The sequence below is a fragment of the Carettochelys insculpta genome, chromosome 3 (assembly GCF_033958435.1).
Source record: "Carettochelys insculpta isolate YL-2023 chromosome 3, ASM3395843v1, whole genome shotgun sequence".
NCBI lineage: Eukaryota > Metazoa > Chordata > Testudines > Carettochelyidae > Carettochelys > Carettochelys insculpta.
The window spans coordinates 44,171,927-44,198,165 of NC_134139.1; the positions used below are offsets into that span (position 1 = coordinate 44,171,927).

Below are 26,239 nucleotides of genomic sequence, written 5' to 3' on the forward strand. Positions count from 1 at the left end.
GATCCTCTTACTACTAAAGTTTTGATTAGGAAAAGGAAGTTCGCGGCATTCCTGCTGTGAATGGCAACACATTTTAAGAAAGAAAACTGAAATTTAACGCGAAGTAAAATTGGCATAATTAAAGTGGGTTCAGGAGTGAGAAAAATCAGGAAGACGGTAGTGCAGACAGACAGGTAAAATGTGAAGAAACAGAATATGTAAAAAATTTGTGAATGTCCTACAGTAAACATGTATTTCATTACAAATCATTGTGTGAGCGCTGCGCTTAAAATAAGCATTACAAAAAGTATGGTTTGAAATGATTTATTAAGGGCCATCTCATTGTGATGTGCATTGTGGCTCCTGAATTATTTAGTTTTACCAAACTAAAAAAAAAAATGGCTCTTGCTATTTTGGTTGCCGATCCCCGACCTAGATTCCTATATATTTGTATTGGTGCATCTGAACTGGCCTTCAATTGTGAAGCAACAGCAACATCTAGTGGCCAGAGAATAATATGAATTTCTTCTGGTCCAGTCTTCTGAATGTTGTAATCAGTGACTATTAATACTATTTGTTCGATTTTATTCTATTTAGCTGTGAATTGCTGCATTCAGGTACTTCAACATGATCAACAATAGGTAACAATGGGATGGACAATAAAATGAGTACATTTATTCACTGATTAATGTAGTGTGAGATTCCAGTACAACTGAGGCTACAGAATTTCAGTCCGTTACCCCTATATTGAATCCAATAATGTGTCTGACTAAAGCATGTCTTCCAAAAAGGTATCATGTCGCTCTTGGATTGAAAACATCAAGGGATGCAGAACCCATCCCATCCCACAAAATGTCTAATATGCTTAAAATACCTCACCAGGAACCTCTACAAAATTTCCTACCACCACACAATTCTTTTAGGACCTTACCATGATTTTAAAAAATTACAAAAACCAACAACCTGGAGAACATACAGATACTTTTATTGCTCACCTTTTATACAACAGCACACCTTCAGCCATTTTCTTTCACAGCTTGACAATGTTTATGTACACAAAATCCCAGCAAGAAGCATTATGTGGCTTTCAGTAAAAGAAAAAAAAATGTCAAGACATCAAACTTAGCCAGGCTTCATTTTCTGCAGCAATAGTAAAAGGGCTTCCCTCCAGGCAGGAATTAGTCTTTCCAGGCCGTAGTGCATTTCTTCAAAAAAAATAAAATGTAATAATAAAAGAAAGACAACCCCCCCAAAACAAATTGCCCTAAATTTGCTGAGCCAGTGGTATTAACTCGTGCATAAAACAAATTGCAGTTTGCTGTTCTTTCTAGCTGATTTCAAGTAAAAATTAGGTTTGTAAAAGGAGCAACTTGTTTTGGATGGATGCAGGTCAGTTTGAATTGCTATACTTAACTACAGCCCTACAGACACTATCAGTTCACAACTTAGCTTGGTTTAAAAAATGATCTTGCAGATTCTGGTGGCAGGTGAGATCTCCAAAGTTGAGTAGGAGATACAATTTTCAATTAGTGGAAGATAAGGCTACTGAATGTGGTATCTGCAGTAGAGCTCATATAATAGATGCCCCAGACTTATGCGTGAGAAAGCACTTTGGAACCAGGCGTGCATGACCACGAGTGAGAGACCTTTTCTTGATTGAGACAACAGGGCAGCAAATCAAAAGCAACATTCAAAACTGTCTGGAACTGTAAAAGATTATTTAATTTCCCATGTTGTATGTGAATTACAAGTCTAACCAAAAAGCACTGCTAGTGTCAGTACACTATACATACCCCCGGAATGAAGGGAAACAGCAGGGTAATAATTTCAGAATAAAATGATTGATCAAAGGGATTCCGGGGGGAAAAAAAAACCCACAAAGCTACTGGTTCAAAGTTTGGTTAATCCTAGTGAAGAGTGACAACTTATTTTTTTCAAACAAAAACAAAAGCAGAGTTGCATGGGAACCTATACCTTTTCTGAAGCATGACCCCTTATGCAGGCAGGATCTTGCCTGACACGTGGTCTTGGACTAATTCAAGAAGCAATAGAACAGGCCTCTGAAACTAGGTTTCTATTATCTGAGCTCTGCTGAAGTGTAAAGCTTTAGTAGCCTCAACTCGTGAAGTGTCTTCCTTGTCCAAATCCAGACTGATTATACTGATAGCCTCCATGCTGGAAGTGCTGCTCAAACTGCCCACCTTGATTAAAGTTCTGTCCACCTCTGCCTCCCCAGCCGCCACCTGGGCCTCCACGGCCACCTCTCCCTCCTCCACGGCCACCTCTCCCTCCTCCACGGCCACCACCTCGATCACCATGGTGCCCACCATCTTGGTATCTGTTGTCTTGCTGGTAACCGCTGCTGCTGGTGCCGCCACCACCCTGGTATCCACTTCCTGTGTATGAAGATTGATAGCCTCCATAGCCGCCTCCTTGGTAGCCACTACCATGATAGCCACCTGTTTGAAAACCTGCATCTCTGTAGTTGCTATCTCTGTAATTGCTGTCCTGATAGCCTCCTCCGCCATCTGTCCAGCCTCCTTGGTGCTTGTTTCCTCTTCCTCCCCCTCTGTTTCCATGGTCATAACCACCCCGTCCTCCGCCTCGGCCACCTCGTTCATGACCCCCTTGTTCATGACCTCCTCGTCCTCCATATGATGAGTCATAACCTCCTCGCCCTCCTCTGTCATGACCCCCTTGTTCATAACCACCTCTTCCTCCATATGATGATTCATAGCCACCTCTTCCTCCTCTGCCTCCACTTTGCTGTGGAGGACCATCTGGTCTCTTCTGCCATGGTGGCATCTCAGGAGGGGGAGGCTCAATTTCATTTGGTCTGCCCCCTCTGTCAGGTACTCGGCCCATTAATACCTGTAAAGGTAAGGAAAATATTATTTAAGGAGTGCGAATATCATGCAGTCATGCTTATTTATTGTATGACAATATGGGCAAGATTTGTAGGACAATCTGGATTTTGAGTTAAGGCAGAGAAGTCTGTTAAGGTCTTTCATGCTGGTATTATGCTGATGTAATTCCATTAACTTCAAATAGAAGTGTCTCAGAAGTTTATATCAGAATCAGGTCCTAAGTAGTTTGAGAGGACATTTTATAACAGCCTCAAAGAATGAAATGAATCAACAGAAATACTAAACTGGCTGTCAGTTTGAAAAAGATGTAAAAGAACCAATATTTGGTTTCATCTGTGTAACGCATCTTCTAAAATTAAATAAAAATACAATTTCCTTGGAGATGTAGTACTCATAAGGTGGTACTGATCTGACAGTCACTGTGAATAAGTTATGTACTGAAATATCAGGCACGTCATAAAATAACAAGGAGCAGACGTGCAAGCTGTCACTCAACTATGTACTATCATGTCCCAAAGAAGCACCCAATGTGCACAGGTGATCTCCCCAAGCCAATCAATCCTTGTAGAATCTGTCAGTTAAGACAGAGGTAGGATGATGCATTTGGTAATATGGACAGGGGGGTTTGCTAGAACTGGACCAACCCCTCTAAATACTCATTGAGACAAAACCTTTATTGGGACTAGAGTAATCACACATCTGCCTGCCACAGGAGTTTTCTTGTATATTCCTCTGAAGCCTCTAGTGTCATTGCTGGAAATAAGAAATTAGAACTAGACACATAACCACTATGATCCCATATAACAAACCTTACGTTCCTAGCGAAGAATATATTCAAACTCGGGTTCCTCTTACTATCATCCTTGTCTGCCCACTTCCTTGCTTGGCTTCTATATCTCCTTGCTGTCATCTAAATAGGCACAGGATGCAAGTTCTTTGGGGGTAGGGACTGTTTTTATGTTTCTACAAAGTTCAGCACAATGAACCCCAATCCCGACTGCCATCACTGAGTGCTACTGAAACACAGAATCCTTCTTTGGTATTTTGTGGGTGGCATTTCATGTTAATTGTTGAAAAGCAGATCCACTATAATGTAATGTTCATGAGTCTCAAGTTCATGATGCAAGTCAGTCAGATGAGCCTGAATTCTCAGGGAAAAAAGGTCTTGGGGGAGGACGTGTGTAATTTCTTAATTTAGGCAATATTCTTTCCACAGCAACACTTGCTCTTAAAAATATGCACCTTGACTGTATAAATTTAATCAGAGCCCATAAGAGAATCTAAATTGCAAAACACTGATTTTGCAAACAGACTTATATCCCATCTACTTAAAAACCATGCAATGAAATTATTTCATTCACTTTATTTTTAGATGCGATGACAGTACAGATTGAACCTCTCTAATCCACACTCTCTCGTTCGGCAACATCCATAATCCAGACATGATTTTAATTAGCTGGATGTCTGCTTATAATGGGTGTGGCCACATTTCCAGTGGACCCATGAAGTTTGTTGCATCCAAGTCTTTTAAGAGCCTCATAAGAAGTGGAAATGCTGGTAATGCTGTTAGACAATACTGACCTCCTGTGGCTCAGTAAATTGTCTTGTCTGGCACCAGTCAGGTCCCAAGGGTGCCAGGCTAGAGAGGTTCAGCCTGTATTTGTTAATAACACAGCAATATCAACACCTGCAACCTTGATAATGAAATGATAACACCACAAATATACAAGTAGCTTCCTTAGGGCGTTCTCACTTCATGTGGATTGACTATGCTGTGCAACTGTAACACTAAACTTCAGGGAGGTATTATGAACCACTTACTCTCACAGAATAGGATTACAAACCAGACTGAGATCCACTGAAAGCAATGGGGTGCTTGTAGAGTGAGATAATATTCAATGCACGTTAGGATGTCAGAATTTGACCCTATATGGGAAGCTGCAGTTCCCAAAATCATTAACTAGTTCACAGATAAGTTTCCCATCACTCATTTTCCAGTTTACATTTACTTTGATGAAAAATATGGAAATTCACTCAGTGCTTTAAAAACTCAGTCTCTCACTGAGGGAAAACAACATTAAAATGAAATCACTTAATGTTCACAGCCTAGTACCAAATTATATTTGCCCTCTCATAACAATAGCTGAAGACATACCTTATTAATGGCACACACAGTCTTTTCTCTGATAGACCCACTGCTTGTCCTCATAATCTTTGACAAATCTTGCCGAGCTGCCAAGAGGTGAGCAATGGAAATAGTGCACTTAGTAGTTAAGAGGGCACGTTTGGGTTGGTAGATTTTAGCCAGTTTCTCTGTTTGACTCTATTGTAGGAAAGAAAAAAATAAACAAATCAATTAGCTAAAGGAATCCATGTGTGACAGTGCCCCCAAAAAATCCAGATCAATAAATTAAATCAATTAAAATATATCTGTTATTAAAATACAAGAGGAATACCAAAATAGTTAAACATATTTTATTTTACTATAAAGATAACTGTAAGGACTGCATAAGCCAAGTTATTTTTTCACTTCAGTCACACAAGGATATTAAGTTTTAACCTGATTCTTAAAATGTCATTTTGCAAACATTTTCTGTTATTCCGCATTTTTGTCTGTCTTCAAGAGGCAGTCACTGATAAATAGTACTAGTTTTCTATTTGAGAAAAAGAATTCTAGCCAATCAATACCATCACAATGCCAATGAAAGTTACTGATATGGATTGCATCACTCTCGTTTTTCCTTTTGCACTTGCACAATTCCTAAACAGCTGATGTGTAAAAAAAAATTTCTCAAGTGAGTTTTATGTTACCCATTCCTCTTGGCATGTTTTCCCTACTCTGCAAGATCTCTGAAGCAGATATGATACCTCTTTGGTCTGTAATGCAGCTAATTACCTACAGTAAATATTTTCATATTTAGCAGCCCTGGGACCAGGAGGTTTCTGGATATTCGAATATTCCAGATAATAGAGAGGTATACCTAACAATCCATAACGCTAAAGAAAAACAAGATTAGATATTAACAAACAAATAAAAATGCATGCAGAGTACTTTATTTACCAACAGTAGCATTACACACTGAGAACTTATACTGTATTTGCTATATTTATTTGTATATACTTTCATTATACCCTGCTTATGGAAAACGTAAGTAAAATTTACTTAAAGGTTAAAATGCTGGTTATCTGAGAGTTCTGGATGATAGAATGCCAGATATGAAAGACTTTACCGTAATACCAATGCATATGGCGTCATAAAAAGGAGAGGGATTTATTTTAGGGACGATCTGTTATGGTTTGCTGAACCATAATCAGATATTCCTTACACTGTGATAGTATGTGGCTGTTTTAAATATTATTTAATTAGCCAAAGTTATTTACTGTTTTGCAAATGCCAACTTCTTAAACCTGCCACCCGTTAAACTAAATAACAGAAACCTATTTAACTCTTTCCAACTGCTGTTATAATCTTACATCCTGTTCTCTACAAGATATAATTTGCCTGGGTAACAAATTTTATATTCCAAAGAGGGAGAGAACAGAAAAGAGCCAGTACATCAATGAGCGGATGACAGGTCCTTTGAATGGTCAAAAAACCTCTTCTGGGCATCTGCCTCAAGTCTTCTACTGAAGAAATTCATAGCTGTTCAGTTTTGGATTTCTCCTTACCTCATGTGAGTAAATTGTTTGATAGACTAGTAAATATTCATGTTCTTATTATGATAGTCCACAGGTAAAGAGACATGCACAGGCTAGTATAATTAACATGGACATTTTACAGAGTTGCAGGAATCTGTTTGAAAAATGCTTTCCCTGTAACTTGCAATGCCAATTGCCAAGGATGTAACTCTCTTTTTTAAAACATTTTGTTAAAAGAGGAATATTTTACCTCATTTTTTCCTAAGAAGCCACTCTGGTTCACATGCTTCGGCCGCTGCCATCAGCGGTTCCTGTTTCCTGTGTTTGAGGGGAGCTACAATTGACCAAGGTAATGAAAGTTAAAAATCTACTTAAGGAAGAGATATTACAGGCAAATAAAGGTAAGTCACTCCGAAGATGAGCCATCAGAAGTTCAGCTGGGAACAAATACCAGCTTACTGATTTCCCATTTGCATCCTCCTCTGTTGCCTTCTGTCAGTAACAGCTTGCTTTCTTGACCTCCGCCCTAAATTTACCTATGTCAAGGTTTCCCATCTCCGCAGAGTAACATGTTTGGCACAATCACATGCTAATCAAAGCTACATGAAGCTAACATATCAAGACTAAGCCCAAATTGGACAGGATCAGAGAGATGCACCTGGGAATAAAGGAGAGTGAGGGAATAACAAAGGAGTAGAGCAAGGGATGAAGCGGTGTAACTGAGCTGTGGATCGCCTAGGGAGGACAACACTGGGAGAGGGCAGGTTGATGGGAGAATCTGGTCTCCTAGCTGAACTCCTGATACTTCAACATCTGCAAGGTGACTTACTAATTTGGTTTTTCCATCTCTAGCTTCCCCTCAAGACAGGAAACAGGAATGATAAGAGCTGTAGCGGGCAGATCAAAGTGGTTACTCAAGGACAAACAAAACAACTGGAAAATATTCTTTGATACAACCAAACAACTTTATACTTATACATTAGCCACTAAAGGTAAAATGGTTTACCATAAAGGGAACAAAACTGAATGACACCCTTACTTTACCACCTGACACTAAGCAAAGGCAGAAAGAACAGAATAGCTTGGGAAAAAGAATAGGTGTACAATGCTTTTCCATTCTTGATCTACAACCCAAACGCTTGCAAGTTTAAATTAAGTCAACATTGAGGTGAACACACACATAATATACAGAAGAGCTATAATATTTTAGCACTTTTACTATTTATTTCTTTAACCTTAAAATGACTAGTACCTAAGACACAGTGTAAGTCAGCTAAGAAAACAAGGAAGATGTGAAGTATTATTGGAGTTCCTATCCATACAATTAGTTACCACTACTGCAATCTTTGCTTCTTAATGAAATTATGAAATGGAGCCTTTAAAAGTTCATATTTTAAAATGAATACAAGTTGAACCTCTATCTTCCAGCACCCTTGGAACCTCACCGGTGCAGGATGAGAGAATTTGCTAGACCACAAGAAGTCAGTATCTTCTAGCACATTATCAAGTCTTCCACTGCTTACTGTGCTCTTAGAAGACATTTAGGGGTAAATTACAGCTAAACAACAACAACATAGAACATTGAGCCATGATTGGTGGCTGTAAATAAACTTTATGGAACCACAGGAAACTTGGCCACACCCATGATAAATGGTCATCTAACTAATCCAGCATGATTTTATGGATGCTGCTGCACACGAAAGTTCTGGATTAAAGAGGTTCAACCTGTACCACATCTTTGAAACATGATAGGAAAATAACTTTAAATACAGTATATTGCCAGTGCTTAAATACTGTGCATATGTAGTTTAATTCCAAACTCACATAGAGCTCAAACTATTTCCCCCACCCAAACTGTTCTTAGTTCTCCCTTACCGTGTTCTTTAAATAAATTTCTGCTGAAGACATAGTGAAAACAAACTTGCTTTTTCAAAACTGAATTTGAGCAGCTGATCACACATTGAGGCCCTGCAAGACACTTTTTTTTTTTTTAAACAAAAGGAGGACAGGTTTTGCAAAGCCGTGACACAGCTACAAATGCCCATCCAAGTTCCCCCTAAGCTGCACAGCTTCCCATTAAGTCTGATGCAGAGACTCTTAATCCCAGTGAGAGGCTCAGGGCTACAGCACAGAGCGACCTCTTCCCAAGCCCTGAAGGCGCCAGTGCCAGCAAGAGAATACCACTCCCGCAGCCGCAGCATGGAGCTACTGTGACTGGGGAGGAAAACGACCCATCTTTGCCATTCCCCCAGGAAGCCACCCAAACAAGCCCAATCACTGGCTCCATCCCAAAGCCCAGACCCTTAGCCCAGAGCCTGTATCCCCTCCTGCACTGCAACCCATAGCCCTGAGCCGCTCCCCAAACCTGGAGCCCACTCCCAACCCCCGCACCCCTCATTTCCAGCCCCCAATCTAGAGCCTTCAATCTGAGCTCTTGCACCCCAACCTCTGCCCCAGCCCTGAGCTCCCTCCCACAATCAGAACCCCTTGGCCTCAGTCCTTCCACATGAATTTTGTTACATGTATCAGTGTGAAAGTGCTGTGTTGCCCATCACCTCCACATTGGTGCATGTATGAAAATTAATTCTGCTCAGTGGTGAAAACAATCAGAGAGCAAGCTAATTCCCACACGTTTCTAACAGCCTACAACTCTCACTACTCACTTTCATTTTCTGTTGAAGCACTCAAAATATGAAAGGCCTCTTCCCAGTTTGTCAGTGAAACTTGACATATTGCCCCTCTTATATCACTTGCATGACACCTATAGCCCGGTTTGTGCACTGGTAGAGGATTCCAAGCCAGAGAGAAAATAAATGCATAATTTATTTTTTTAATAACTGTTGATTTTTACATAACTCATTCAGTCAAAAGATAACGGACATGTGATTCTTCTTCATCTGGCTATGAAACTTGCCTCTGGTGAAGACCACCTGATTTATGCGGTAGAGCTAATTAATTGCCCCATTATGGGCCTTAAATGCTTGCCATGTTATGTTTGGGAATTATTTTAATTTTTTGTGAGCAATGTATTTGGAATTTTGACACAGTAGGAAACAGGCAATTAGTTGGGAAATCTGAATTATTATAACCAATTAGTTTCAGAAGGGGTTGAAGTCACATCACCTTGTACAATTCAAGAACAGAAAATATATGCCAAAATATTACCTAACAGCGCAGATGACAGAGAAAACTGCATTGCATGGACAAGTTCAATGCAGAACATGCTCTAGTGCAGTGGCTCCCAAACTTTTCAGTAACTCGGCACACTTCAGTGAGACAATTCCATGGCACACCCACCTTTCACTCACAGAGGTGAGAGGGAAGGAAAGGGGCACAAGCATTTATACCATGTCCCAGCTCCAACAAGCTCCCTCCCTCCCTTCCCCCTGGCTACAGCAGGGATGGGGGTGGGCTCCCTGCCAGCCCATTCAGGCAGAGAAGCACCATATCTGCCTCCTTTGTAAATGGGCCCCTGTGGGGTCACCATTTTGCCTCATGGCAGCTCTGCAAAGAGCCACCCTGGGGGTAGAAATTGACCAACCCTGCACCAGCTGGGATTCAGGAAGCCTTTCTCCTTGAGCCCCACCTGTTGTGGGGTAATCAGTTTCCACCCTCCACCCCAAGGTGGCTCTGTAAAGAGCCACTCAGTGGGGAAATTGATGAAATTTCACAGCACACTTGGACAGTTCTTATGGAACACCAGTGTGTAATGGCACACTGATTGAAAACCACTGCTCTAGTGGATAGCACAGGCTTTGGTGCTAAGTAAAGAGGTAGTCAGGAGGAGGATTTGCTTACAATTCTTCAGAAACAATGGGGAAAAGTTTCTAATATTGGTTTCCCTGGTTCTAATGGGAGATTGTTACATTTTTCCACTCACTGACACATTAGCAATCCTTTCTTCCTACTGGCATTTTTTTCTCCTATTTATCCATTTAACTTTATTTTTTGCTTTCTACATGTAGTTATATGCACCTATGTAGTTACTAAATCATATAACAATCATCAGTTTTAAACAGCATTTTGCAGTCAACGTACTCCATAGTAAATTTCTTCAGAAATCCATAAATCAAAAAATATATCAGGGCATATTTTCCATTAAATGCAAGAAAAAGCAGTGTTTAAAAGATATTTTACAAAAAGCATAAACGATCTGCATGTTTATGGAAAGCAATTTGTACCTTGGCTCTATCTGACCAGCCAAACGACTGCACAGTTACATCCAAACGTTTCACTAGTAATTTTCTCCGAACTTCATACTCATTAGTTATGGCTTGGTTAATTGCTTCAATTTTTTCCTGAAATGAAGATTCATGAGTGTGATGTATATTTTAGGTCACTTTTCAATTGCAACAATAAATGATAGGCACGATGGTATAAACAGATTCAGATATTAAAAACTGATTTGACTTTAGCACATAATTATCTACCTATTAAATATTCTGAAGGCATAATTTTTGCATTCATTCTCCAGTCATGGAACAGAGCAGTAAATACACACCCCAGCTGCTAACACTGCTTCCCTAATAGTCATGAAACTTCTTCTTCATGGCAGCCCAAGTACAGCCTCCTAACAGCACAGTGTTCAATGCTGTTCACAAGGCGTGAAACACACTTCTATATTCTGCACTTTTTTTTTCAAGCTGCTGTTTTGTTTCCTCCAGTATTTTCCAGAGCAACCAAATAATACGAACAAGGTACAAACTCAAAGAAACACAAGGATTTATACTTAAGTGCTAGGGAGTTGAAAGTCCCTAGCTCCTTAAAACTAAAATAAACCTTTTTAGGGCACAAGATGTGGAGCTAAAAACAAAAAACAGTAATTGGAAAATTGTTTGAAATACTGTGTGAGGATCCTGATTAGAGCCTATGATACAACACAGACAAGGCAGCCTCATGCAGTAGATATTCCTTTATGATTAATAATCAGGAAAAAGAAAAACAAGACATCACTGGAAACACTATGGCTTCACAGCGTGGCAAACAATGGTCCCTGCTAGGGCAAAAGAACAGACTTCTAGTGCTAAAGGGAATTCTTAATGTACTTTGCTGCAAGTTTGTACCCTCAGAGATTTATTGTAGTTTGTGACCTTGGATAACAGGGGGTACTCAAAAAACTTATTAAAATTTTTATTTTAAAAAGAATCTTTCGTCAAAAATGTATTTCACCAACATAAATGAACCCTACACACATTAGTGAGAAACCTTCTTTTCACTTAAAATATACACAAGATAACTGATTTAAAAAAAAATCACAACACCCCACCCCACCCTACACACACTAAGTATCTGGTAATGTTACCATATAGAAGAGAGAAAGAGTTTCACACATTTAATTCCTTACCCAGTGAGCAGGTCCCAATGGTTTCTTCAGTAAAGGTTTTCCAACATGACCAGGCGGAACCTTTGCTAAAGTTTCTTTCAGCTGTAATTAAATATATTGTGAACATGCTACAGTGGCCATAAATACTGCTTTATAAAGATCAGATTTTGGGAGGGACTGGGGAGAGTGTATTATATAGGAATCATAGGCTACGGGGAAAAGGGAGTGGAGGGCTTTTGTTTTGACACAGGACTGTGCCAAGTACACTGTGCCATAAAATTGTCAGTTAAGTCTCAAATCATACTTGTGTACGAAAAGTCTTAACTCTCAAGATTACTATATCAGTTGTAACACTAACTAAAAAGGTAGAGAAAATATACATAAATATCAAAATTCTGTCTTATGGTCTCAGAGACAGGAACATCTGTGATTAAAACGGAAAAGAAAAAAAAAAAAATCACACTTGAGGAGATCTCCCTTTAAACCCAGAAACTACCCAATATAGAATTAGTTTCAACAATTTTCTTTATCTAAAATTCTCAGTTCTGGAATGTTTTTATCAAGTCTTCATGAAGGATCTAAAAAGGTCCTCCCTTGTTATAAAATATAAATGTAATATAATAATTAAATTATATGCTGATCAACCACTTTGTGTGCAGCTGTTGTATGAGCTTTCCCATCTCAAAACAACTAAGGATGCAGATATGGAAATGGGATTGAATGGGAGAAAAAAGTGGGTCAATGACTCACAAAGAAACTGCCTCTTTTCCCTATTGCATAAATCAGAAACATGACTTGCAAATACTGTCTTCAGCAGCCTACAAAAATCTAATGGTCTCATTTCCTAGAAGTACTGACTACCTGCAGTTCCCACGGAAATCAATGGGAACTGCAGTTGAACAGTGTTTCTGCAACTCATGCTCCAAATAATGCCACGTCATTAGAGCAGGTTTTGGAACAAATAGAAAAACTTAACAGTAACAAGTCACCAGGACCAGATGGAATTCAGCCAAGGGCTCTGAAAGAACTCAAGTTTAAAACTGCAGAATTAACTGATTTGTAATCTACCCTTTAAATCAGCTTCTGTAACCAAGGACTGGAAGGCAGCTAATATAACGCCAATATTTTAAAAGGGCTCTAGAGGGGACCCTGGCAATTACAGACCAGTAAGTCTAGCATCAGTACCAGGCAAATTAGTTGAAACAACAGTAAAGAATAAAATTGTCAGACACGTAGAAGAACATATTCTGTAAAGGAAAATCACGTCTTACTAATATATTAGAATTAGTTAACAAACATGCAGACAAAGGGGATCCAGTACGTATAGTATACTTAGATTTCCAGAAAGTCTTTGACAAACACCCTCTCCAAAGGCTCTTGTGTAAATTAGGTTGTAATGGAATAAGAGGGAAGATCATTTCATGGACTGAGGACTGGTAAAAAAAAGCAGGAAACAAAGGGTAGGAATAAATGGTAAATTTTCTGAATGGACAAGCTTAAGGAGTAGTGTTCCCCAAGGGTCAGTCCTAGGACCAATCCTATTCAACTTACTCATAAATGATCTCGAGAAAGGAGTAAGTAGTGAGGTGGTAAAGTTTGTGGACAATACTAAACTGTTCAAAATAGTAAAGATGAAAGCAGACTCTGAAGAACTTCAAAAAGATCTCACCAAACTAAGTGAATGGACAGCAAAACAGCAAATGAAATTTAATCTGTATTAGTGTGAAGTAAGGCACATTGGAAAAAAATAACCCCAAGTATACATACAATATGATGGGGGCTAATTTAGCTACAGCTGATCAGGAAAGAGATCTTGGGGTTATTGTGGATAGTTCTCTGGAAAACATCCACGCAGTATGCAGCAGCAGTCAAAAAAGCAAATAGGACGTTAGGAATTATTAAAAAGGGATAGAAAATAAGATAAAGAATATCTTAAAGCATATCTTACTCCCCCTGTACAAAACCATGCTATGACCACAACTTTAACACTGTGTACATATGTTGTCTCCTCACCTCAAAATGATATTTTGGCATTAGAGGAAGTTCAGAAAAGGAAAAATAAAATGATTAGGGGTTTGGAACAGATCCAATATGAGGACAGGCTAAAGAGACTGGGACTTTTTGGTTTATAAAAGAGGAGACTGAGGGGCAATATAATAGAAGTATATAAAATCATGAGTGGCATGGATAAGGTGAATAAAGAAAAGTTATTTACTTGTTCTAATCATAAGAACTAGAGGACACCAAGGGCTTGTCTACACTATCACCTTCCTTCAAAGGAAGGATTGTAATTAGGGCGTTGAGAGTTTACTAATGAAGTGCTGCTGTGCATAGGCAGCGCTTCATTAAGCAAATTTCCCCCTGCAGCAACTTCGAAGTTTTAAACTTCAAAGTACCGGCACGTGTCTAGCTGTGGCTCACCTGCTGGTACTTCGAAGTGCTGGGGCAACTTTGAAGTCCCCTTACTCCTCAAAACTCCTCTCTGTCAACAGAGCAGATCGCTCTTGCAGTCCACTTGGCAGTTTGGTCGTGATCTGTTGACAGAAGCTTTGTTTGAAGATATCCTTTGACAAAAACTTCTGTTGACAAGTCACTGTAATCTAGACACAGCCCTCAAGCTGCGTTCTTTCACGGTAACGAGACAGCCAGAAGATACACAAAACCCCGACTTCTGGTCTCAACAACGAAGAAGTCCTGCAGTACACCTTTTATATCTGCAATTTCTTTGTGACTCATAGCACATTCAGTAAACTACCTTAAAATCACCACCACCCCATGCTAGTCAAGTCTCAAGAGGCAATGGAGCTAGTTTAAATGACTGAAATATGCTAATATTGTACGGTTTTTTTTGGCTCTTACTTTTTTTTCGATTCCACTGAAGAACTGGAACATAGTTATGTTGGCCGGAGGCTTGGACATGCCTAATGCAATACATATGCCTTTTAGCTCCTGAAAGGCCTCGCTGCCACCTCCTTCTTGTGCTTTTTTGGGGGGGGCATTCACACATAGCATTCTGGCAGCTTCCAGTTCTGAGATGAGGTATGCTGGGATAAGAAAATTAGATTCTGGAGTAAGATGCATCAATTTTAAATTTACTGAAAATTAAAGTATTTACAATTGATAAAGGTGCACACAGAGCATTTTTAAAGAGTTACTGTAATTTTTAACCTAACAAAAGCTCATATTTATATGAATCACTAAATGGAGTGTGTGGTCCCCTCATTTAGAAGGGGAAGCTCTAAGGTGCTGTCAACTGGCAGTTTTGCTGCAATTTGCAGAGATGATCTACTTCACTAGACTTTACTACATTGTCTAACAAAGCATAACCCTTCCTCTGTAAGGCTTTTGCAGAGTGAGGAGAGCTGATCTAGAACATGAGGAAAAAAGCAAGAGGGGGCTAGCACATGGATTTTAGAGCCAGGTTGATAAGGCTCCATAAAGGTATTGGGGAGACTGGAAGTATAAGTGAAAGACTGGCAGGGAGCCAGAACTGGAGGTTATCCAAAGGACTGGGGTGGTGGGCTGGCCGGGAAATAGTTAAAGCAACTGCCGGCTGTACCTCTCTAATCTGGAACTTTATCGTACGGTAAACTCTGTAATCTGGCATGACTATAGTTAGCCAGGTGACCACTTATGGGTGTGACCAACTTTCCTGTAGTCCCATAAATCTTGTTTGCAGCCACCAGTCTTGACTTTCAGTTTTATGTGCTGTCATTTAGCTGTAATTTACCTCTAAATGTCTTCTAAGAGCCCAGTAAGCAGTGGAAGTGTTGGTAATATGCTAGAAAATATTGACTGCCTGCCATCTGGCAAATTCTCTCGGTCAGCACCAGTCAGGTCCTGAAGGTGCCAGATGAGAGAGGTTCAACCTGTACAGTGGCAGTGGGGACACTGTAAAGAAAGCAGGAACTGATGCTGAATGTGACTGAAGAGAACTTTGAAAAGCTTTTAACACGAAGACAACATGGACTTGGCATCATATTGTAAGTCAGGAATTTAACAAAACCAAACAATATCTTGTGAAGAATTTCCTTACGTACAAGAATTCAGCATCATGTTTAATATCAGATTTAAATGTTTAATCTTACCCTGTGACTCCCGTAACTTTTAAAGTTTGAATTAAAATGAGATGTAAGCAATGGTACATTTTCTCTATACTTTCACTTAGCAATCTCAACAGCAATTTAAGAGTTCTTCTTTTCAAAGTACAGCGGGGATACTTTGTATAGAAAACAACAAGAATGTCACTCTACTCTGCTGCTTCCAAACACCAAAAAACAAAGATACAGGAGATATCTGTGGAGGAGGCTGATATAGAAAAACTGAGGTTCCTCCTATCCCCAAAAGTCAAAAGGCGTTTGGGGGTGTGGAAGAGGAAAAGTTCTTAACTGTCCACCACCTGTACATCCCATTCCAAGACTCAGGTAGAAGGCCATGACAGGGAATTCAAACTGACGACAGATCTACCAACCAGAGTTAAATACAAAAAACGAACCCTCTGAGCAAATCCAAGGTCTTTACCCTGATGGGAACCTTAAAATGCTTTCCTCTTCCTAGCATCCTATGAGGAGGAACGCAGTTGGCTTTTCACTAACTCTGTGCCTTGACCTTCTACAGGCACTCTTCCCTCAAAAGTTTTTTACTGGATACTGACTAAAAAGTGGCTGGTATTTTTCTGAAGTTTGGCAACATACTAGGACTCCTTCAATTGCTTTGTTTGGATTTTGGCCTCCCTTTGAAATGTAATAGAAAATATACAGGTGAAATTCTTAAGAATTACTAAAAAATATTTACTCCCTGGAGGAAACAAATAGCCCAGTGCCACCTCTAGTCTATCTCAGAATCAGAAAAAGGAACAGAAGTGGAGTCTTTGCATTAGCAGGCTTCGATGAAAATGTTCCCTTTAACTTACTGAGAAGCAGGAGGCAGTTCTTCTGACTGAGAAGGCGTTTTGTCACATCTCCTGATGTTAGCGATGCATATGGACAGTTCATTTCCCCCAGCAGTCCACTCACTTCAAGCTGGAACTCTTCTGCTTCATTTGGACCTTTTAAAAAAGCAAATGTTTAATTAGCTCTAATACTTAGTTTGAACTTGTGATTCAAATTTGTGATACTGAATTTGTGATTATAAATCAGTTAGGAAATACAGTACTTTGGAGACTGGGATGATTTAGTTAAAGAAAAAAAAATCTGTGGCTGCAGCTAGGAGTGAAATTAAAATATCACTGTGGGTAAAAGCCATAGAACTCCTCTGGGTTTTCAAAGCTTGGAACTCATCCTGACTGATTTGAGGACAAGTAATTCCTCACTGAGTGTAGAATTACACTTCCATTTGTTTTCTTCCCAGTCTAGGAACTTTTCGCTTAGTAGCCAATAAAGCACTGATGTTGGAACTAACAATATCAATGATACCAAACCAAAATCTCTGTGGAATCTTGGTGCCGTCTAAACTTAAGATGCATATCGCTCCATAATTTAAAATGATTTTGGTGGAAGTGCTCTCACTGAATAATTAAGAATTGCTGGAGATGAAAAGTCAAGAACACCAAAAGCCTAACCCTTTTAAGTTTATGTTTGCATTCCTCCCCTACTTGCTTCTTCTTAGTAAGAGGGAAACTCAAGTAGCTAAGGTATAACATTTGAGGTAACAAAAGTCATGTTTCCCTGTGCTAGAGCACAAGCACTAAAGGGAAACTAAGACAGCTTTTCATCGTCCAAGCTGAGCGAAGTATAAAATACAAATAGAAAGTTAAAAATTAGAGCATTTAAAAAACAGGATATCTTCTTGAAAATATTACTGTAAACCCAAACCAGACAGAATTAGGATACACTTACTAGCACTACAAAATATATAGGGACACCGAGTTGATTACAAGTTTAAATTTTACATTAAAGTTTACATTAAATTAAAGGTTACAGTAAGAGTGTTCTTGCCATTCCGTGTGGTTTTATGTTTCCTTTTTTAAAAAGTCTTTTGTGTCGAAGTGTTAATTGTACCAAGGAAAATTATTGCAGATTAAACAAATGGAAGGTAAAGGAAAGTTTGTAACTCAAAAATTTTTTAAAAATATTAAGGTTATGTGTTTCCTGTAGAAAAATAAATTAAAAAGTGTATACAATTTCACAAATACTCAGAATTCTATTGAATAACTTGTCAATATACACTCTATCAGAAGCCATATTTTAAGTCTGAAGAATTCCAGAATTACAGCTCACTGAAAACTCAACAAAAAGGTTTTAAACAAATATTTTTTCAGCTTGAAAAATGAAGTGCAAAACAATCCAAAAACTGACAGGATGCAGACAGTGTTTTGTGGTACAACTGATTTAAGAAATGTCAGCCCAAAACTATAGAAGTGTCTTAACTGCATAATTTTGTTCTCAGAGCTGCGATTACTTACTGTTAGTTGCTTGCACATTTTCTTCCAATTTACAATATAGTCTTAACTCAGATACCAGCCAAGCACAGAGTTTGGTAAATTCAGGGGAACCTGCTCCACCAGAGACTGCTTGAGTCAGTGCTCCATCTTCTAACAACGGTCCTTTGTAACTGGCAAGCAAAATTAAAAGCCCAATTTGTTATGCATGCACAGTCAGGCCTTGATTTGCACCATTTTTGCACGGTTTCAGTTACACAGAATTAATTGTTACCCTTTATTTCTGTATATTGCAGGGATTCACTTTCAGATGGTGTGGCTCAGTCACTGAGATGTGCAAATCAGTGGCATACCAAAACCCGTTTTGGTGGGCCCCAACTTCAGAGGGGTGGCTAATGACAGTGGTGGGGAAGGAAGACAGGAGAGAGAGGGTACTTCCACTCATTCCTTGCAGCTGGGCTTGGGAAACTCTGGCCAGAGGCTTGTCTTGCTCCATCCAGCCCTCCAGGAGGGGAGTAGGACTGGGACACAGGAGCTTGCCCCGTTCCACCCACCTGGTACTTAAAATAAATAAAATATGTGGAGGTACACATCTCATACAGCTGTAAGGGACCTTGGAAGGTCATCCAGTCCAGTCCCCTTCCCTCTTGGCAGGACCAACGACCATCTCTTTTATTTTTTTAAATAATCTATTTGCCCCAGATCCTTAAATGGCCCCCTTAAGGATTGAACTAACAATCCTGGGTTTAGCAGACCAATGCTCAAACCACTGAGCCATCACTCCCTGCTGTCAGGGAGTGCGGTCAGAGGTTTGGTCTTACCCCAGTCTTCCCCACTGACCCCCCCAGCCAGTGGCCAGGGGCTCACCTTGCTCTGCCATCGGCCTGGTACCCTGGGCCAGGGACAGGAGTCCATAATATATGTAGATATACATATCTCAGAACTAGAAGGGGCCTCACAAGGTCATTGAGTCCAGTCCCCTGCACTCACAGCGGGACCTATCACTATCCCTGCCAGATTTTATTTTTTTTAAAAATCTCTTTGCCCCAGATCCCTAAATGGTGAACTCACAACCCTGAGTTCAGAAGGCCCATGTGCTAGCCACTGAGCTATCCCTCATGACCTTACTCTGTGGGGGCTTACCTTCACTAGCCCCCTCCTCTGAAGCGGGCATGCTAATCAGCCCGATCGGTGAATAGCAATGAGGTGCTGCTCTTCATATGCAGCACCTCATTAGCATAATTCCTGCCGCACGAACTTCAAAGTTGCCAACTTTGACACGGCAGCAAGCAGTGTAGCCGCAGGCACTTCGAGATACCTGCACAACTTCGATGTTCCCTTACTCCCAAAACGTTACTTACCAAGCCCCTGACCCCACTCCCTGGCAGAAATACCAGGTGGGTGGAGCAGGGCAAGCTCCCAGACCCCAGTCCTGCTCCCAAAACATTTTGGGAGTACAGGAACATCAAAGCTGTGCAGGTACTTCGAAGTGCCCGGGGCTACACTGCTTGCTAGCGCTTCAAAGTTAGCAACTTTGAAGTCTGTGCGGCAGGAATTATGCTAATGAGTGGCTGCATATGCAGAGCAGCACCTCATTGTTATTCACCAAGTGGGCTGCTTAGCATGCCCCTTTCAAAGGAGGGGGCTACTGTAGACAACCACTGGCAGGAGTACTGGGTGGAGCTGGTCAAACCTCTGACCCTGCTCCCCAGATGGAATGCCAGGCAGAGTGGGGAAATTTCAGCTCTCCATATGGGGAGCAGAATCCAGGGCTCACCTTGCTGTGCCCAACACTTCTACCAGGGAATGGAGTTGGGGACTTGCCCCGCTCCAGCTGCCCACCCAACCCTCCCTACGAAGAGCGGGTACAGGGCTTGCACCACTCTGCTCAGCGTTCCTGTGGAGAGCGGTAGGGGCAGGTCCACAAATCTACTCCCCAGAATGAGCACCAGGCAGAAGAGGGCAAGCCTGCTATCCCACTTCCTGACTGGAGCACAAGGCAGGAACAGTAGGGTAAACTCACAACCCCCCAACCCACTCTCTGTCAGGAGTGCCAGGCAAGAGGAGCAGAGCAGGCCTCCTGGACCCTCAACCCACCCCCAGCAGAAGAACTGGCTGGGTGGAGCAAGTCCCTGATCCCACACCCAGCAGATGCCCCAGGTGGGCAGGTGGAGTAGGGTAAGACCCAGATCCTGTTCCCCAGAAGTGGCAGACAGAGCAAGTGAGCCTTGAATCCTGCTCCCCAGCTGGAACACCAGGTGAGGGGAATGGGGCAAGCCCCTGAGTCGCAACTCCACTCCACGTGAGCACCAAGCAAGTGAAGAGGGGTAAGTTCCCAACACTGCTGGACAGCTGGGATGCTTGGCAGAGCAGGGGGATTCCTGGACTCTACTCCATGTCTGGTGTGCTAGATGGGCAGAACAGGGCAAAGCCCTGACTCCGTTCCCTGGGAGAAGCTCCAGGTGAACATGCAGAGCGGGACAAACGCCTGACCTGACTCCTTGGCAGGAGTACTGGGTGCAGCAGGTCAAGCCTCTGACGCTGCTCCCCAGCTGGAGCACCAGGCAGAGCAGAGAAAGCTCAGCTCTCCACACAGGGAGCAGAGTCCAGAGCTCGTCCCACTCTGCCTAGCTGCTCCCCATCTGGAGTGCCAGACAGATGGAACAGGGCAAGTCTCCGACTCTGCTCTCTGGCAGAAGCACCAGACAGATGGGCAGAACAGTGCAAGCCTCTGTCCACCAACCCCTTGCCCTGGGTACATGCCTAGGAGGCCTCTTGCCAGAATATTCACGGGCCTCAACAAAGCCATGTGGACAGGGAGAGTGAAGGCAGCCCCTATCTTTCCTGTGCTCCCCTGCCTGTGTCCCCTCCCGCACCCATCATTGCCCATTCCACTCTCCACGGGCCTCCCCAGACACTCCAGATGAACACTCAGACCTCTAACTTCAACTACATGATGATAATGCTGATACTTAATCAAGTTAATCTTCAATATCAATAAAGGTTGGTACAGTACCTGTACTGTAGCAAGTTTAAATTTTAAAAATTTTAACATTTATAGTACTGTATTATATCTTATAGAGACATCATCTTGTGAGCATGAAACCTAAACACTTATTTCCATAGACATATATCTTTTTACACAATTTCAATTTGCACAGTGTTTTTATACAACATATAACCATTATGCAAATTGAGTCCTGACTATACATTATGACTGAACTCTGTTATTGATTTAACATCTGTGTGTTCTTGTAAGGCGTATCACAGTTATATCTGAAGTGCTGAAGACACAAGGAAAAGTCACACAAATTCAGGTGTTTAACTATGGTAAGCAGGACATTAAAAATGTTTCAGTCAAACAAGACAGGTAGTCAAAACGTCTTCATTCTGAACAATGCTACTGAAATATGGAATGCAACTTCAATCACAAATATTAATTTACTGATCTATTCTTTCTGAAATTCTAGTGTACCTCTCTGGAATTGCTACTTCATGAAATGTTAAGTAACTAGTGTCTGATTGTTTTATTTCCTTTGTTTTTTTTTATTGCCCACACGTCATTTGCTTTCATATTTTTACTGAGTTGCCAGACAATGCAAAAAAGAAATACTGGATACAGATGTTATATAAGTAGTAAAGTAGGAAAAATTTTCTTTTGATTAAAACCTTAAAATTGACATTAAAAAGAAGTAAAGTGGAGAATTATATGCCAAAGTTAGTCCTATCATATACAAGCAGAGTTCTGCAATAGGAGCTGCACACATTAATACTAATCGCAACACGTTCTAGTTATTTACTGTTTTAGAAGATAAGTTTTTGGGACAAAAAGGAAAAAAGAAAAATTTCCCCATACTTTGTAAAACAACTCATTATAGCTTGTACTGTGGCAAATATAAAATGTGCTTGATTGTTTTGATGTCCTGTATCCATCTGAAAAGGAATCAAAGATACGTCAAATACAATTCAAGTTACCCTTATATGCTGAAGTAAAACCTCAAATGACTGAGTCCGCTTTGACACAACTGGTGAAATCAGTTCTTAAAATGACAGATGTCTCAACTAGCCTATGAGAGCACTCATCCTGCAGAGATTTGGGTTGTTACTCACAGAGGGCCTAAGTAGTTTGTCAAGTGAAAGGCCCACTCTCTGACTTTCCTAACAATTTCCCTTTCTGAGAAATGCCATCCCAGCTAGCATCTCTCATAGAACCTGGTACAATTTTGTGGGCCTTTACCCACAAAGGCGCCACAGGACTTCTTGTTGTCTTTAAAGACAGATTAACTCAGCTACCCCTCTGATACCGGTCCAATTGTGGAAATCTTTAGCTAGCAATCCAATCTCTTGCCTCCAATAAAGTCCCTACGCTTGTTGCTGTACTACTCCTGTTACAGCCTCTTGTAATCCATACTATAACAGCATTTGTTTAGTCCAAATGGATCAACAAAAGCACAGTGGGCCAATTTCAGCCCTCCTTACATCTGTGCAACCATCTATTGACACTGAAAGTTAAACCAGAGTACTCCTTGAATAAAGAATTTGGCCATGTGTGCTACAAAGATAACCTGAAAGAAAAAAAGAAAATGGCCTACGTCCTTTTAATTTTCTTTACATTGTACAAAAACTGTGCTTGTTTTTTCTCTCTTCTTTAAAGGGAAAGTTTCCCTCCTGTTTCTCCCTCTTCTGTCCTCCTGAAAGCATGTGTTGACAAAAGAATTAAGGGATGATATCACAAAAATCAAGGGAATGAATGTGGAGTAACTAAGGGAATGTTAATCAAGAGACTTGTAACATTTTAAAGATGTTTGGTTTATTTGTTTTTATTAACATCTATTTGAGTTCAGTGCTTGCCGAAAATTTTGTAGCAAGGCATCTTTGGTTAAACATTCAATTACAAAGAATGAATTGTCCATTGGCTAATCTGGGACATGGGAACCCCACATTAAATTCCATGCTCCACCACAGTCTTCCTATACAACCTTAAGCCTCAACTCCCCATAGGTAAAACAGGTATAACAGTACTCCCTAACCACTGAGTGATGTTGCAAGACTATGTGTGTAAGGATTGCAAGGCAATAAGCATTTGCATATGCACAAAACACTGTAGTTACTCCGCATAATGTTTCACTAAACATACTACCTAGGCAGATAGCAGAAGTTCTCCCATCAACATAGACAGTTCACTGGATCAAGAGAGAGAAGGTAAACTGAGGGAAGCATTTTACATTGGGGTTAGGTCTATATAGCTCTGTCTCTCACAGGTGTAAACCATGCCTCAGATATTTGGATTTCATGAATGCAGTAAGCATCATCAATAAACAAAATGCCATAGCACAGATGAGACAACAGACATGCTATTGTACTAAAACAAGAAGGTCCTCCCCGAGACAGACTGATCAATCGATTTTTCAGGCCTGCATCTGAGACATTTCAAACCTGAGAAGTCAGGATTTTTCCAGAACAAAGCTTTTGAGTTGAAAAAGTTGAATCCCCACCTGCCACTAGAGAAGCCCCTCACATGTGGCTATGGAAGAGGGAACAAAAGGCCGGTGTCACACGGACCAGCCGGAGCTAACATAGAAAGGGAGAACAAGGGAGATTTCAGCCTCGATAAGGCTAATGAAAACTGTCAAGTCATCTACCCGGGGCAGATCCACGCTCCCCCCCCCCCCCAAAGGACACCTGGCGCGAGTCTGTCTGGCTGCGCCGAGAGGGTGTAGGAGGGCCAGGCGTACCCCGCGGAAGAACACCTACCCTAGATCCTCCAACGACTCCAGGATGTCGCTCTCCATAAGCTCAAATTCCATCCTCTGCCCTGGCACCCACCGGCCCGTTTCCTTGCGAGGGACAAAGCTGGCACCTGCAGCGCAAAGCAGAGTCAGTCACGAGCGCGCCGGACCCGCGGCGAGGCCCCTCATCGAGCTGTTCCACCCCGCTCAGCTGCAGCCCGGGGGCTCCTCAACCCCACCCTCCCCACATCGGGGTCACCCCTGTCAGCTCCCTCCCCCCTCTCCAGGCCTAACCCCTGCCCAAGCGAGCTGCCCCCACGCACTCTGCGCAAGCAGCTACCAAGCCGACTGCCGGGTTGGCATGTCAGGGGGAGGGGAAGTGACAGGCCCCCGGCCTGACCTCTCACCCGACACCAGGGGCTGCCGGAAGCGGTGCCTCATTCACATCATCGCCTTGTGTTCTTTTAACGTCTCCCCTGCTCTCCAGCGTCTCTTTCAGTGTGAGCGACGATGCGTTTTTAGCTACCAGGTCTTTGTTTTAATAGCAAAAACGCCACCTTGAATTAAAATATTTTGTCAGGCAGCGTCTGGCCAGCCCTGAGAGGAAGGACCTCGCCAGTGGAACGCACGTTGGAATGTGCGGCGTCTGCCGCCTGGAAGCAGAAAAGTTAAAACAAACGGAGATGGGAGCGGAGAAAGGGTCAAACTTCATCATAGGGCGGCCACTGTCTCCTGCGCCTGAGCGTGTTTTTGTTTTTTGTTTTGTTTTTTGGCGGGGCGGGCTAGGACTATAAATCCCATCATGCAAAGCGCTAGTTGGGGCCGAGCGGCTATTGCGTTCCGGTCGTACAGCCGCATTAATAGTAACCCAAGAGAGAACGCGCGTGGTACCGTCTACAGCACGGGCTCCTGCTATTCGCCCCCTGGCGGGCGCTTCCCCCCTTCTCAGCACTCCAGCGGGCATGGCACCGGAGAATGACCGGGCTAACTCTCCTGCACCTTTTCGCGCGCCCAGCACTGCCAGCCCCCCAGCCTAGGGATGGAGATGCTCAGGATTTTTGCGATCCAGCCGTGACGTGGCCCTTCCCTCGGACTTGCAAAACGAGGGCAGGATCTTTGCAATGAAATGCAGCTGCTGGCTCGTGTGCGGAAATTAAAGTGGGGAGGGCTGGAGAGAAAGAGGAACTCGAGGATCTTGTGGATTTATGCAGATCAGTCATATTTCCTTGTCCGGGTGTTGGCACGTGCGTGTTTGGAGGTTAGACACTGCCCCATTATCAGGATGACGGAATGAGGAACCTGGATGAGTCAAGCCCATTAGCACAATATTCAACTGGATTAGTTCCCGCATACAGTAGCTGCAAAGTCCCGTTGAACATCAGTATTAGTTGACACCTTAATATAGTGGAGAGTCATGTTATTTCAGAAAAATTCTGCAGGGAGAGGACAAACGTGTCACCATATAGTACATATATGTGCTGGTCCCTACAGGGTCAGGGGATCAAAAACTAGATGATGTAAGAGTGTATTGGGGATGTTAATGGTTAACAGGTAAACCACACTCAAAATGGATGCTTACTGGTCATAGGTAACCAAGGCAAGGGGCTCCTCCACATCCACGAGGCTCATTGTGGTGAGGGGTGCTCCAGGCTGCACACAGCAACTGTCCATAGCAGACCTGGCCCAGGAGCACTGCAGGCAGGGACATTCTGGCCCCCTATTTAATCAATTAACCTGTTAAATTTGATGTTAAACTGGTTAGCTAGTTAAATGGGCTTTTACATTCCTAGAGCATACAGACCTACAAAAAGTAGGGGGTATGCTCAAAGGAAAGGGCCCTTTCCCCATAGCAAATGATACTGCTGCTGTTAAACAGAACTCTGTAAATAGGACACAGTGCTTAACGTTGCATTGACTAACATTTTTCAAGGTTGTGTTCTAAACACAATCTTATATTTTAGTCAAGGTATATCCTGTGAGATGGGTAGGTTCTGAGCTCTGTACAGTTCCAGCCAGCATCCTCAAAGGGAAGCACAAAGAAGGGGAAGGGAGGGAAGGAAAAATTCCCTCTGCAGTCTTTAGTACTACTGGGCTGTGTGTTGTTGCAGGACAGGCAGCCAGGATCTTGCAGGCAGTGATGCAGGGAGTCCCTGAATCCCAAAACCATGGCTTATGTATGAGGCAGCAATGTTGCGTGGTAAAAGTCAAAGCCATATTATGAAGCCCAGTGATGAGCTGCATACCCCAGAAGTGTGATGTAGAAAGCTGATTAAGAATAGGGATGTGTTGTGGTATTCTGTCTCAAGAGCTAATTTACTGTTTA

General features: G+C 41.8%; 1 protein-coding gene across 2 annotated transcripts; it reads right to left on the reverse strand.

Annotated features, from left to right (window-relative positions):
• Positions 1-947: 947 nt before the first annotated feature.
• FAM98A (family with sequence similarity 98 member A) lies at positions 948-24,284 on the reverse strand. Of its 2 annotated transcripts, XM_074989712.1 has the most exons (9): positions 24,240-24,284; positions 23,942-24,047; positions 18,212-18,360; positions 16,721-16,855; positions 14,668-14,852; positions 11,830-11,910; positions 10,667-10,783; positions 5,002-5,169; positions 948-2,850 (listed from the first exon to the last, which is right to left on the reverse strand). In XM_074989712.1, the coding sequence occupies exons 2-9, from the start codon at positions 23,992-23,994 to the stop codon at positions 2,095-2,097; spliced, it is 1,644 nt and encodes a 547-aa protein (XP_074845813.1). In that variant the 5' UTR covers positions 23,995-24,047; positions 24,240-24,284; the 3' UTR covers positions 948-2,094. The 2 variants fall into 2 exon arrangements, with proteins under 2 accessions (XP_074845813.1, XP_074845812.1); XM_074989711.1 differs by lacking the exons at positions 23,942-24,047; positions 24,240-24,284 and adding an exon at positions 22,044-22,518.
• Positions 24,285-26,239: the final 1,955 nt, after the last annotated feature.

Excerpts from the sequence above, each read along its gene's own strand:
- FAM98A (XM_074989711.1), bottom strand. The coding sequence starts at position 22,120 with ATGGATACAGGACATCAAAACAATCAAGCACATTTTATATTTGCCACA. Across the intron at positions 11,911-14,667 it reads TCAGTGGAATCGAAAAAAAA|CTGAAAGAAACTTTAGCAAA; the intron begins GTAAGAGCCAAA and ends ATTTAATTACAG. Across the intron at positions 2,851-5,001 it reads CTGTGTGTGCCATTAATAAG|GTATTAATGGGCCGAGTACC; the intron begins GTATGTCTTCAG and ends TTACCTTTACAG.